Source organism: Macaca mulatta, chromosome 6 (assembly GCF_049350105.2).
Source record: "Macaca mulatta isolate MMU2019108-1 chromosome 6, T2T-MMU8v2.0, whole genome shotgun sequence".
In the NCBI taxonomy this organism is placed as follows: Eukaryota; Metazoa; Chordata; class Mammalia; order Primates; family Cercopithecidae; genus Macaca; species Macaca mulatta.
The window spans coordinates 148,332,418-148,346,477 of NC_133411.1; the positions used below are offsets into that span (position 1 = coordinate 148,332,418).

The window sequence follows — 14,060 nt, forward strand, 5'->3', positions numbered from 1 at the left end:
AGAGGGAGAGCTGGGGCGGGGTGGGGGTGGGGACTGGCTCTCCAGGAGCTTCCTGTCAAAAGAATAGAAGGAAACACATTGGGACCAGCTCCAGGGGCCCTGCTCAGCCATGTCCAGATGAGGATGTGAGGCTGCAGCAGCAACTGTGCCTGCCCAGCGTGGCCTCTAGTGCCTATGCACAATGATCAACCATGGTAACCTGGCCCCATCCCCATTCTCTTCCCTTCTGAGGGATCCATCAGGTTCCACCACAGACCACCTGGGGTTTTTTCTGGAATCTAACACCAATCCCGCCCAGTACTGTTTCAGACCAGGTTCTTCTTTCCCATGATTCAGCCTGGAAGCCCAGCCCACCAGCCGCCCATGCTCCCTGGACTCTGAATTCTCCACATTCCTCTCCCTCCTCAGGGATCCCAATGCAGATAGGACTCCCTACATCTTTCAGAGAGGCCCAACATGCATGATTATTATTCCTTTTTTACTTTTTTAAAAGAGATTGGGTCTTGCTGTATTGCCCAGTCTGTACTCAAACTCCTGGGTTCAAGTGATCCTCCTGCCTCAGCCTCACAAGTAGCTGGGACTTCAGGCATGTGCCACCATGCCTGGTATTGTTGTTATTAATAGAAAAGCAAGAGTACCTATTTGAAACACTCCTCCCTCTGCACCCTCACTGGGGTGAGGTGTCCCCTGTCCTCAGCATCTGGCAGCACTCATCCTTATCCCAGGATTCTCTTTCTTACAGACTACAAGCCAGCATTGTGACTTTTTTCAGTATTCCTTGGACCTGGCACAATGCCTGCCACATAGTAGGTCCTCAGCACATATTTACTGAACTAAACTCAAAAGATTTAAGGTCAGGGCTGCACAGTGGCTCATGCCAACAATCCAGCATTTTGAGAGGTTGAGGCAGAGGATTTCTTGAGGCCAGGAGTTTGAGACCAGACTAGGCAACACAGCAAGACCCTGTCTCTACAAAAAAAAAAAAAAAAATTAATTAGCCAGGCATGGTGGTGCATGCCTGTAGTCCTAGCTACTCATGAGGCTAAGGTGAGAGGACCTCCTGAGCCCAAGAGTTCAAGGCTGCAGTGAGCTATGATCAGAGTGAGACCCCATCACTGAAATTAAAAAAAAAAAGATTCGAAAGCAGAGGAATGTTACAAACAATCTTACCTCCTTAATATTTATTACATTATTGTTATTAATTTCCTTCCAGTCTATTTGCCTTCCAGTCTTTGACAATATGCATATACATATACAATCATTTATATGATTGGTATCCTTTTTTCTTTCCTTTTTTTTTTTTTTTTTTGAGACAGAGTCTCTCACTGTTACCCATACTGGAGTGCAGTGCAGTGCAAGATCTCTGCTCACTGCAGCCTCCGCCTCCCGGGTTCAAGCCATTTTCATGCCTCAACCTCCAGCGCAGCTGGGACTGCAGGCTCATGCCACCAAGTCTGGCTAATTTTTGTATTTTTAGTAGAGACAGAGTTTCACCATGTTGGCCAGGCTGGCCTCGAACTCCTGACCTCAAATGATCCTCCTGCGTTGGTCTCCCAAAGTGCTGGGATTACAGGCATGAGCCACCATGCCTAGCCCTTTTTTCTTTATTTTTTAAATATTTTATTATGAAGCAGTCACAAGAAAAGTTGGAAGTACATTACACAGAACCTTTTTCCCTGAACTGTTTCAGAGCAAATTGTCAACAGGATGCCCCATCACCCCGAATAGTTTAGTGTGTATTTCCTACAAGGGACAGTCTCCTACATAATCACAATACAGCCATCAAAATTAGGAAATTAACATAAATATATTAATATCATCTAATCTTCGGATCCTATTCAAATTTTGGCAGTTGTTTCAATAATGTTCTTTATAGCAAAAGGATCCTGTCCAGAATTACTCATTGAAAGTCTCTTCAGTCTCCTTCAATCTGGAATACCTCAGCCTTTCCTTGATTTTCATGACCTAAACATTTTTGAAGGTTATAGTCCAGTTATTTTATAGAAGGTCTCTTAATTTTGGTTTCTCTGATGTTTCCTCATGATAAGATTTAGGTTATCTATCTTGGCAGTGACGTCGAAGAAGCAATGTTGAGCCCCTCTCTTTGCATCCTATCAAATAATGCAAGATTTTTTTCCTTTTTTTTAAGAGACAGAGTCTCAGGGCTGGGTGTGATGGCTCACGCCTGTAATCCAGCACTTTAGGAGGCCAGGGAGGGAGGATTGCTTGAGCTCAGGAGTTTGAGACGAGCCTGGGCAACATGGCAAAACCCTGTCTCTGCTAAAAATAGAAAAATTAGCTAGGTTTGGCCATACCTGCCTGTAGTCCCAGCTACTCAGGAGGCTGGGATGGGGAGGATGGCTTGAACCTGGGAGGCAGAGGTTGCGGTGAGCCAAGATTGTGCCACTGCACTCCAGTCTGGATGACAGAGCCAGACCCTGACTCAAAAGAGAAAAAAAAGAGAGAAGGTTCTGGCTCTGTCACCCAGACTGGAGTGCAATGGCGCAATTTCACCTCACTGAAGCCTTGAACTCCTGGGCTCAAGTGACCCTCCTGCCTCAGCCTCCTGAATTGTTGGGATTACAGGCATGAGCCACAATGCTTGGCTCAATTTTTTTTTTTTTTTTCTGTGATGGAGTCTCATTCTGTCACCCAGGCTGGAGTGCAGTGGCATGATCTCAGCTCACTGCAACCTCCGCCTCTCAGGCTCAAGCAATTCTCCTGCCTCAGCCTCCTAAGTAGCTAGGATTGCAGGTGTACACCATCATGCCTGGCTAATTTTTGTGTTTTTAGTAGAGATGGTGTTTCACCATGTTGGCCAGGCTGGTCTCGAACTCTTGACCTAGTGATCTACCCGCCTCAGCCTCCCAAAGTGCTTGGATTACAGGTGTGAGCCACTGCGCCGGGCCCCGGCCCTGGCTCTATTTTTATTTTTATTATTATTATTTTTTTCAAGAACGAGTCTCACTATGTCACACAGGCTGGCCTCGTACCCCTCGTACTCCTCATACTCCTCATAATCCTCCTGCCTCAGCCTCCTGAGTAGCTGGGACTACTGGTGCACACACCACCCCTGGCGTGCATGATTTGGATTTGTTCCGTTATTGAGGAGGTTTGCTTTAATCATAAAGTGGTATCTGCCACTGTATGTTTCCTGTGGCTACTGTAATGAATTACCACAAACTGGTGGCTTAAAACAATAGACGTTCAGACCTTTATTCTGTCACAGTTCTAGGGGTTAGAAGTCAAAATTGAGGTGTCACCTGCACCACAGTCGCTCCCAAGGCCCTAGGAGAGAATCATACTTTGTCTCCTTCAGCCTCTGGGGATTGTTGAGCATTCCTTGGTGTCCCTTGACTTGTAGTGCAGCATTATCACCTGTGCCTCCATCTTCACATCACTTCCTCTGTGTCTTCTCTTCTGGGTGTCTCTCAGAAGGACACTTGTCATTGAATTTAAGGCCTGTCTGGATAATCTAAGATGATCTCAAGATTTTTTTTTTCTTTTTTCCTTTTTTTTTGAGACAGAGTCTCGCTCTGTCGCCTAGACTGGAGTGCAGTGGCGCTCTGGCACAATCTCGGCTCACTGCAAGCTCCACCCTGGGTTCACCGCAGTCTCTTGCCTCAGCCACCCAAGTAGCTGGGACTACAGGTGCCCACCACCATGCCTGGCTAATTGTTTGTATTTTTAGTAGAGACGGGGTTTCACTGTGTTAGCCAGGACGGTCTTGATCTCCTGACCTCATGATCCGCCCACCTTGGCCTCCCAAAATGCTGGGATTACAGGCGTGAGCCACTACACCCGGCCCTTTTTTTTCTTTTGAGACAGGGTCTGGCTCTGTCACCCAGGCTGGAGTGCCGTGGTGAGATCTCGGCTCACTGCAACCTCTGCCTCTCAGGCTCAAGCAATCATCCCACCTCAGCCTCCCGAGTAGCTGGAACTACAGGCACACATCACTATACTTGGCTAATTTTTGTACTTTGTTTTGTTTCGTTTTGTAGAGATGGGGTTTTGCCATGTTGCCCAGGCTGGTCTTGAACTCCTGGGCTCAAGTGATCCACCTCCCTCGGCCTCCCAGAGTGCTGGGATTCTTAACTTAATTACATCTGCAAAGATTTGTTTTTTTTTTTTCTTTTCAGACAGAGTCTTGTTCTCTTGTCCAGGCTGCTGGAGTACAGTGGCATGATCTCGGCTCACTACAACCTCCGCCTCCTGGGTTCAAGTGATTCTCCCGCCTCAGCCTCCTGAGTAGCTGGGATTACAGACACATGCCACCAAGCCTGGCTTATTTTTCTATTTTTAGTAGTGACAGGGTTTCACCATGTTGTCCAGGCTGGTCTCAAACTCCTGGCCTCAAGTGATCCACCCATCTCAGCCTCCCGAAGTGCTGGGATTACAGGCTTGAGCCACCGCGCCCGGCCTCCGGATACACCTTGTGCTTCACCTGCCCCAGCCCTGGAATCAGCTATTTCTTTAAGGGGCCTTCATTCCTTTTGGCGCAAATGGTATTTAGAAACTGAGGGCCGGGCACAGTGGCTCACGCCTGCAATCCCAACAATTTGGGAGACCTAGGCATGAGGATCAATTTAGCTCAGGAGTTTGAGATCAGCCTGGGCAACATAGTGAGATATCATCTGTACAAAAAAAAATTTTCAATTACCCAGGCATGGTGGTGTGAGCCTGTAGTCCCAGCTACTCAGAAAGCTGAGGTGGGAGGATCACTTGAGCCTGGGAGGTCGAGGCTGCAGTGAGCTGAGATCATGCCACTGCACTCCACCCTGGGCCACAGACCCTGTCTCAAAAAAAAAACCAAATTTTTTCAAAGGAAAGAAACCGAGGTCTGAATTGTCAGTGTGCTCGTTGGTGCTAGCGGGTAGCGTCTCTAAGGCCCTTCTCTGACTGCCATGATCCTTAAATATTACTTATTAGATCACTCCCCTTGCAGTAACCAAGCTCCCATTTCTGTTCCCATTCCTTCCCCACCATGTGGATGCCTTCCTCACCCTCTCCCCCGTCCTCATTTGAAGTGCACAAATCAGTGGCTTTTTTTTTTTTTTTTTTTTTGAGACAGTCTCCTCCCTCTATTGCCCAGGCTGGAGTGCAGCAGCGCAATCTCAGCTCACTGCAACCTCTGCCTCCCGGGTTCAAGCTATTCTGCCTCAGCTTCCTGAGTAGCTGGGATTACAGACATGTCACCAAGCCTGGCTAATTTTCGTATTTTTTAGTAGAGACAGGGTTTCACCATGTTGGCCAGGCTAGTCTCAAACTCCTGACCTCAGGTGATCCACCCACCTCGTGCTGGGATTACAGGCCTGAGTCACCACACCAGCCTCAGTGGTTTTTGTTTTTGTTTTTGTTTTTTGTCTTTGAGACGGAGTCTCTCTCTGTCGCCCAGACTGGAGTGCAGTGGTGTGATCTCAGCTCACTGCAAGCTCCACCTCCCGGGTTCACACCATTCTCCTGTCTCAGCCTCCCAAGTAGCTGGGACTATAGGCACCCGCCACCACACCCGGCTAATTTTTTGTATTTTTAGTAGAGACGGGGTTTCACCATATTAGCCAGGATGGTCTCAATCTCCTGACCTTGTGATCCGCCTGCCTCGGCCTCCCAAAGTGCTGGGATTACAGGCGTGAGCCACCGCACCCGGCTGCCTCAGTGGTTTGTATATATTTAGAGAGTTATTCACCCATCCCAAATAAAACCAATTTTATAACATTTCCATTACCCTAAAAAGAAACCTCACACTCCTTACAGACCTATAGCTTTTTACAAGGCTAGAAGTGGGGTGTGGTAGAGGAAAGCAGCCTTTGCTCCTTACTTACCCAACTCTAGCCCAGAGTTTCCAATGACCTCAAAAGTCAGCCACCTCTCAGACCTGCCCCGAGTCTATCATGGCAACCCTACGCTGGCCTGCTCAGGATGTTCCCACAGGCCCCTGTCCTTCAGCTCCCTCTGCAGACTCCTCAGCCTGCCTGCCTTTGGTGGCGATGGAGTGAAAGAAGGGTTGCTCTTTGCCTTCCTCTGGCCAGCAAAGCCACTTTCACCCTCCCCTGGAGAGGTGGAAAGGAAAAGTGACCCTAGTGTCTGCAGCTGGCTCAGGCGCCTCCCGCCCAGCACAGTGATGGTAGGGAGGACCCCAGAGTCTTTATTTTTGGTTGCAGGGCTTGAGCCTCAAAAGTCAGGGCATGTGTTCTCTATGACGTAAGAGCAGATTCTTGATCATTACAGCCCCCTCCAGCCAACCTAAGAGGCTCTGTGACAACAAAATCCAGAAAGACACAGCGGGAACAAGGCAGTGAGCATTCTGTCACGGCTCAGAAGTGCCCTCCCGCAAGTGAAGGACGCTCTGCTTGCTCTATGCTTCCAGGATTAAGAACAGATATGTATGTATTGTGGGGTGAGAAAGTACATTCCTCCAGGTTCCACTTGTATCAGCAAACTTTTGTTCTTTATTAGAAACCCCGCCGGGCGTGGTGGCTCACGCCTGTAATCCCTGCACTTTGGAAGGCTGAGTGGGCGGATCATGAGGTCAGGAGATCGAGACCATCCTGGCTAACATGGTGAAACCCTGTCTCTACTAAAAAAAAAAATACAAAAAATTAGCCAGGGCCGGGCGCGGTGGCTCACGCCTGTAATCCCAGCACTTTGGGAGGCCGAGACGGGCGGATCATGAGGTCAGGAGATCGAGACCATCCTGGCTAACACGGTGAAACCCCGTCTCTACTAAAAAATACAAAAAACTAGCCGGGCGAGGTGGCGGGCGCCTATAGTCCCAGCTACTCGGGAGGCTGAGGCAGGAGAATGGCGTGAACCCGGGAGGCGGAGCTTGCAGTGAGCTGAGATCCGGCCACTGCACTCCAGCCTGGGCGACATAGTGAGACTCCGTCTCAAAAAAAAAAAAAAAAAAATTAGCCAGGTGTGGTGGCGGGTGCCCACTGGGACTCCAGTAGTAGTCCCAGCTACTTGGGAGGTTGAGGCAGGAGAATGGCGTGGACCCGGGAGGCAGAGCTTGCAGTGAGCTGAGATCGCACCACTGCACTCCAGCCTGGGCCACAGAGCAAGACTCCATCTCAGAAAAAAAAAAAAAAGAAAGAAACTCCCATGGTTCTCAAGGAATGAGACATGGTTCCTGGAATCACTTGAACCCAGGAGGTGGAGGTTGCAATGAGCTGAGATTTTGCCACTTCACTCCAGCCTGGGTGACAGAACGTGACTCAGTCTCAAAAAAACGAGAGACATGGTTCCTGGAAAAATGAGCCCCCACACACCTGTAACATAAGACAAAGTGTGACAAATGTTAGGAGCGTGTAAGAAACATTATGCTGTAAGGCTTAAGGAAAAGAAAGCAAGTTACTCAAGTACAGGGCTGAAAAATTCATCCCTAGAGGAGGCCGCACTTGACCTAAGCTGTAACAGATGTTTAGGTTTAGATGGCAGGAATGGGCAGGCAGCTCACAGCAGTGGTAGGGAAGTGACACAGAAGGCTGGGGCTGTAGTCTGGTCCCGGAAGTTCCACCTCTCAGAAGCCCTTTAGGAGATAGATCCAGGATTAATGAGGGAGGGAAAGGAAAGAAGTAGTTATCAGAAGGATCCAAAACTGGGCTTTTGGACACAGGGACAGGCGCCCCAGTGGAGGTATCTGCCAGAGCAATGGCATATGTGTCTTGAGGAGGCAGGAGGTGAAAAGCAGTGGCCGAAGTTCAGGACCCATGGCAGAGTCCAGATTCCCTCTGGCTGAAGTCTAAATGGACCAAGATGGGAAGCAGAGGATGAGCAGAGTCTTTGATCCCGTTGGGAGGGGCTCAGCCAGGGACTTCAAGGAGAGCCAGCAATAGGTCCCACTTACTTTGCAGATCAGGTCAGCAGCCCAAGGATCTGGGCTTAAGTGAATTTGGAGGTCTGAGTGGGGTCCCTGGATGTCAGGATGTGGGACAGCTTGGCTGAGAAACAGGGAACCAGGATGCTACATTCTGCTTCATCCTGGATCAAGACTCCAGCGGAGGGGAGTTCCCAGGGTGTCTCCAGCTCTCCAGACTGGACGGGAGGATGGTAAGTGCACAGCAACAGACAGAATGAGGGATGGTTGGTCCCACAGAGTCAGCCGGGGCTAAAAAAAACTGTCTCTAGAGAGAGGAGACATTGGTGGGCAGTTTTTGTGACTTGGACACATTAAAACACATACATACTCTCAAATGAAGTTGCCTTCAGGCAAATGCAAAGAAATATAGAGTTCATATTTATTTATTTATTTATTTATTTATTTATTTATTTATTTATTTATGTTTTTTGAGATGGAGTCTCACTCTGTCACCCAGGCTGGAGTGCAGTGGCCGGATCTCAGCTCACTGCAAGCTCCGCCTCCCGGGTTTACGCCATTCTCCTGCCTCAGCCTCCCGAGTAGCTGGGACTACAGGCGCCCACCACTTCGCCCGGCTAGTTTTTTGTATTTTTTAGTAGAGACGGGGTTTCACCATGTTAGCCAGGATGGTCTCGATCTCCTGACCTTGTGATCCGCCCGTCTCGGCCTCCCAAAGTGCTGGGATTACAGGCTTGAGCCACCGCGCCTGGCCTAGAATTCATATTTATAAAAACCAAAAGAAAAAAAGGGATAACAATGCCTTGTGTGAGAATAATAAACATCAAATTCTATTACTATTATTTTTTTTGAGATGGGGTCTCCCTCTGTTGCACAGGCTGGAGTGTAGTGACACAAACATGGCTCATGGTCTTTGACCTCCTGTGCTCAGTGATCCTCCCACCTCAGCCTCCCAAGTAGCTGGGACTATGGGTATACACCACCACACCCAGTTCATTTTTTAAATTTCTCGTAGAGATAAGGTCTTACTATGTTGCCAAGACTGGTCTTGAACTCTTAGCCTCAAGTGATCCTCCTGCCTTGGCCTCCCAAAGTGTTGGGATTACAGGCATGGGCGACCACACCCGACCAATAAACATCAAATTCTATAAGAGGTTTATCCCTGTGGTGAGAAGGAGGGGAGAGGTCAGGAAACGAGGGCTTCTGTTTTCATTGTAATATTAATATTTTTTTAAAAAATGTGACAAACTGTTGATAGAAGACAGAGCTGGTGGTTGAGCCTTGGAGATTTAGAGACTTACTATGTATTTTTTTTAATTTCTTAAAATTTTTATTAATCATTTACAAGTAACAAAAACCCATTATGTATAAACACGTAAATAACATTTTTGACAAATAGTTATTTTTATTTTTTTCACATATTAAAACCCACTAAAAACAACCATTTTTCTAACCAACAACAACAAAAATCATTAGTGAGAAGAGTACTGCTGCTTTACATTTCTCCAAATCTCTTCAATGTCTGATGACAGACAAAAGATGGATTCTCATATCTGCTTTTGCATTCAGCCTATTACAATATCACACCAGATAGCCTCTCAAAAACTCCTCTGCACACTCATGAAAAAATGAGTGAAAAAGATAAATGATGGCCGGGCGTGGTGGCTCACACCTGTAAGCATTTTGGGAGGCTGAGGTGGGCAGATCACTTGAGCTCCAGAGTTCCAGACCAGCCTGGCCAACATGGTGAAACCCCGTCTCCACCAAAAATACAAAAATTAGCCAGGTGTGGTAGTGGGTGCCTGTAATCCCAGCTACTCAGGAAGCTGAGGCAGGAGAATTGCTTGAACCCAGGAGGCGGAGGCTGCAATGAGCTGAGATCGTGCCACTGCAACAGAGCAAGACTCCTCAAATAAAAAAAAGGAAAAACTATAAATGATGAAATGATGTCTAAGTGTTATAAAAACAGCTTTGACCTAGAATACCCTTAAAAGGCTCTCGAGGCCCCCCCGACCACACTTTGAGAACCACTGCTCTAGACAAATCTCTTCATTTTACATATAAGGACCCTGGACCTCAGAGAGAGTAAGTGAGAAACTCAACAGCACACAGCCTGTTAATAGGAGGATACAGACATTAGGCGGTTTGTCTCACTTCTCTTGGTTTAGGTTCTCAATTGGAAACCTGGGAAATACACCCTAATGACCTGTCCTATTCCCTGTAAGTTGCAAAGATTGTCACAATGTATTTATTACCCTCTCCCCAACATTTCTTTAATAAAAGAGGTAATCAACAAATTTGGTAAATTTTGCAACAGGCATACTGTGTTTGAACCTAAACTACAATATTTGAATTCAGGTCTCTATTTGAACAGAAACACTAAGGCAAATTCGACTGCATCCTACTCCATGCAAGCTAGTAATGACAAACTATACAGTAAATATCACAGGTAAATATGGAAAGCAGATTACCCATAATATCAGTATTTATCATATATTCTGTGCCTGAAATACAATTCAATGACATATTTCAGAAAAATTTTCTCAAGTACTGGCTGAAAGGGTGGTGGATACATTAAGAGACTGCAAATAAATTGGCGATCATAAGAACTTTTTTAGATAAAATGGAGTTGTTCTGAAATGTAGACATTTTTCATTCCCTAACCAGACCTTATTCTTGTGTTTTTAAAGAAAATCAAGAAATCTTCTTGGCCACCTAGAGATGATTTCCTTTGTATCCCACGAGATGGTTCAGATCTTCTTTAAATGGATCATAGTCTTGTTATTTTAAACAATGCAGTCCCCAGATAAGCTGGTCCAGAGGAGGAAATTCTTCTCAAGGAACTCACTCCCAACTTTCATTTTGTTCAGGTTCTACATTCTTTGGTTCTGAATCATGAGTCACATCCACTTCTCCTTTCATTAATATAATAACATAATGGTAATTCTCCTTCTCAGTGAAAATAATTCACAACTGAGGCAAAGCGAACATTTTTCAGGTGAAGAGCTGCTTCTTCCCAGGTTTCTCTTTGAGCACATTCTTCCCAGGTCTCACCGAACTCCAAATGACCTCCAGGGAGTTGGAAACTGCCGGCTCCAACCGAGCGAAAAGGGGGTTTCCTCTTCCCCAGGAGGACGCAATGCGGATGCTTGCAGCTGGTCACCACGATTCCAACTCTGGGCCGCCGCCCCCGCGGCTCTGCACTGTCAGTCACAGCGCGCGGAAGGACGCGCCTGGCAGCGGCAGGAAGTGACGCGCTTACCGCCCTTACTATGTATTTATTAAAGAGAGAATGTATCTGCAATTTCCATTGTGTTTGAAATATTGCATTTAGAAAGAAAAGATCAAAGGACAGTAACTCCAGGAAATCGGTTAAGGCGAGGAGCCAGCATGACTTGGTGGGGGGCAGGTTGGGTCGGGGCTCTGGCCAGGCTTCTGGGATCTGGTGGAGGGTGGGTGGGCAGGCACATCCAGGCTCCCGAAGCTGGCAGGGGGCATGAAAGGAGGCGCCAAGGAGGAAGATTAAGGTACTATCAGAGTTAAGGGCAGAGCCCAGGGTAGCCCAGATGTTCCCGGAAGTGCAAGCACAGGAGAGCGGTGAGAGTGTGTGCACAGGGTGTGTGCCCATGGTCCCCGCAGACGTGGCAGCTCCGGGTAGGGGCTGAGCTAGGGCGGCCAGCCCTCCTTTACCCGGCTGGCTGCCAGTCCCAAGGGAGCCCTGTGCCAGCCCGGACAATGCACCAGGTAGACTCTGCTCGCCCCCTCCTGCCAGGCTGAGCTGACTTCCTGCAGGGGCCCCCTGTCTGTCACCAGCCTCAGCTTCTCCTTTTCCTCTGCACATCTAGAGCTTCTTCCCCACCCCCTGCCCTGGGAGCTCTGTGGCCTGGGACCCAGAGATAGTTGCAAGGTAGGGAGAGGGGGGTGCCTTTCCACAGGAAAAGGGATGCATGTGGGAGATGGGATAGTGTGGACAGGGGGACTGAGGGGCTAAAGGACATGGGCTTGTCCTGGGCAGCCTTTCCTGGCCTTCCCATGGGGAAGGCCACGCTGAGGGTGCAGGGCTAGAGGGAGGGGCTCCACCGGCTAAGATCTGTTCCAGGATGGCCCATCTGGGAAGGGGAAGCTGGGGAGGAAAAGTTTATTGGGCCTGTGAGGACCTCAGCTCTAGGGTTTACAGTTTTGCAGTTTGCTACCTTCACTACAGTGCCACCACCCCCATCTGATATCCAGCAGGGTGGAGTCAGACAGGGGTATGGATCATGACCCCCAGCTTTTGGTAGAAGAACACTGGGACTTTGACAGAGGAAGACTGGCACAGGGTTTCCTCAATCCATAGTGGGCAGAGCCAGGAGTCCACACTGGGTACCCTCTCTCCTCTAAGACCCCAGAACCTGATGCTGAGGCCTTGGCAGGGTGGCGGGGGCACAGCTATGGGATGAGGCATCCCCCTGCCTTCTAAGTTCATGTCCCCTCTACCTCTACCTCTACCTCTCCCACCACCAGGGCACCGCCTGTCTGTCTTCCGTGTGAGTGGGGAGTAAGGGGAGCCTAAGATGCTGGACAAGGACCCCCTTTCCCCAGGACTTGAAGAAGCAGGTGCTCTCTTCCCACTGCCTAGGATGTGGGGACAGCAGCCCATAGTGTGCCAAGACTCCTGACCCAGGGCACAGGATCTATTTAAGAATTTTGCTGGAGACCTGGGAAGAGGGGACAGTGGGAGGAAACTTGGGGGCCCAAACTGTATACGCTGAACTGGGATGAAACCAGCACTCTCTTTGTCCCTGTCTGAATGTCTTTGTCTCCCTGTGTCTGTTTCTTTTTTCTCTGTCTCTGTCTCTATCTTTATTTCTGTCTGTTTTTATGTGCCCTTTTCTTTCCCCTTTCATCTTTCTTTCTCCCTCTCTGTATCCCACTCTGCCTTTTCTGACTTTTCTTTTATTGTCTCTGCTGCCATGTGGTTTATCTCTTTATTCTCTACCTCTCCCCAGGTCTTTACTCTGACTTTTTGTCTTTCTGTCTTTGTCTTTGGTCCCTCCCGCCCTCATTCTCCTGCCTCAGGTTCCTTTGGGTGTTTGTCTCTTTCTATTTTAGTCTTTTTCTGTATGTATACATCCATGTCACCCTCTTTCTCTGCCACTCTCCTTCCAGGCTGGCCACTACTCCTGGCCTTCTCCAGCTGTGAACAGTTCATCAGGGCAGGAGTCCCAGAGGCAGCTTCCGGAGGTGCTTGGTGGCATCTGGGAACAACCTCAAGGTGACGGGCTGCCCATGGTCACCATCATCGTTGCTGTCTTTGTTCTGCTAGCAGTCTGCATCATAGTGGCAGTCCATTTTGGGCCAAGGCTGCACCAGGGCCATGCCACTCTCCCTACAGAGCCACTGATCCCAAAGCCAGATGGTGGCATCTACCTCATCCACTGGCGGGCACTGGGCCCCCAAGACAGTCCTGAAGAAGCACTGCGGGGCCCTCTTGTCCCTGGCTCCTGCTCTGCACCAGATGGACCCAGGCCCAGCATCGATGAAGTCACTTATCTGTAGGAGGGAGACTTTGGAAAGTTAACCTGACCTAGCTCAGAACAAGAAACCAGGCAGAGAACTAGGGCAAAAGCAAATTGGAGCCTGGGCATCAGAGCGTTGGAAGGGCACACTGGACTCAGCTGGAGCTGCTCTCTCAGAACATTTATAGAGAAAGCCCTGTGGTGGGCAGGAGAAATCAAAGCTTGAGGGCCCTGCCCAGAAACATGCGCTGGTGGCCTTCCCAAGGTCACCTCACAAAGTCCCTCCCTCCTCTTCAGGGACCACCAGACCCCTGAATCTCCTTTTCTGAGTCTCTGCCCCTTCATTGCACCTCTAATCTCCTTCCCTTGTAATGTGAATCCAACTCAGGAGATTCCACCACCTCCCCCAAGCAGGAATGTCAGAGGCCCCGTGGAGCGGCCCTCATCCTACAAAGGCCAGCCAGGGAGAGCCCAGGCAGAGAAGCTGGTGTCTGCCTTCCCTGAGACTCACTGGGCTCAAGGAAGTGACGAACGTCTGTTCTCCTTGATCAGTCAGGGGCAGTCCTTCGGCTGTTAGGGCCCAGACCTTGTTGACAAGCTCCAAAGTCCTTGTAAGCCCAAGCACAATTTGTAGTTCAAACATTGGCTTTCAGAGGCCCCCACTGACTCTGTCTTGCCTCCCCAGAAGGGATAGGGGGGATTTGGGAGGCTCTCATGGCCTCCCACTTTCTGTGTGCCTGGGCCTG

The 14,060-nt window shown here is 48.9% G+C and overlaps 1 protein-coding gene and 1 pseudogene across 1 annotated transcript; one reads left to right on the forward strand and one right to left on the reverse strand.

The window, feature by feature from the left end:
• Positions 1–10,397: 10,397 nt before the first annotated feature.
• Positions 10,398–11,444, reverse strand: LOC693870 (nucleotide triphosphate diphosphatase NUDT15 pseudogene; annotated as a pseudogene).
• On the forward strand, positions 11,080–13,974 carry SMIM33 (small integral membrane protein 33). Its single transcript, XM_077937103.1, has 2 exons — positions 11,080–11,560; positions 12,965–13,974. The coding sequence occupies exons 1-2, from the start codon at positions 11,552–11,554 to the stop codon at positions 13,352–13,354; spliced, it is 399 nt and encodes a 132-aa protein (XP_077793229.1). The 5' UTR covers positions 11,080–11,551; the 3' UTR covers positions 13,355–13,974.
• Positions 13,975–14,060: the final 86 nt, after the last annotated feature.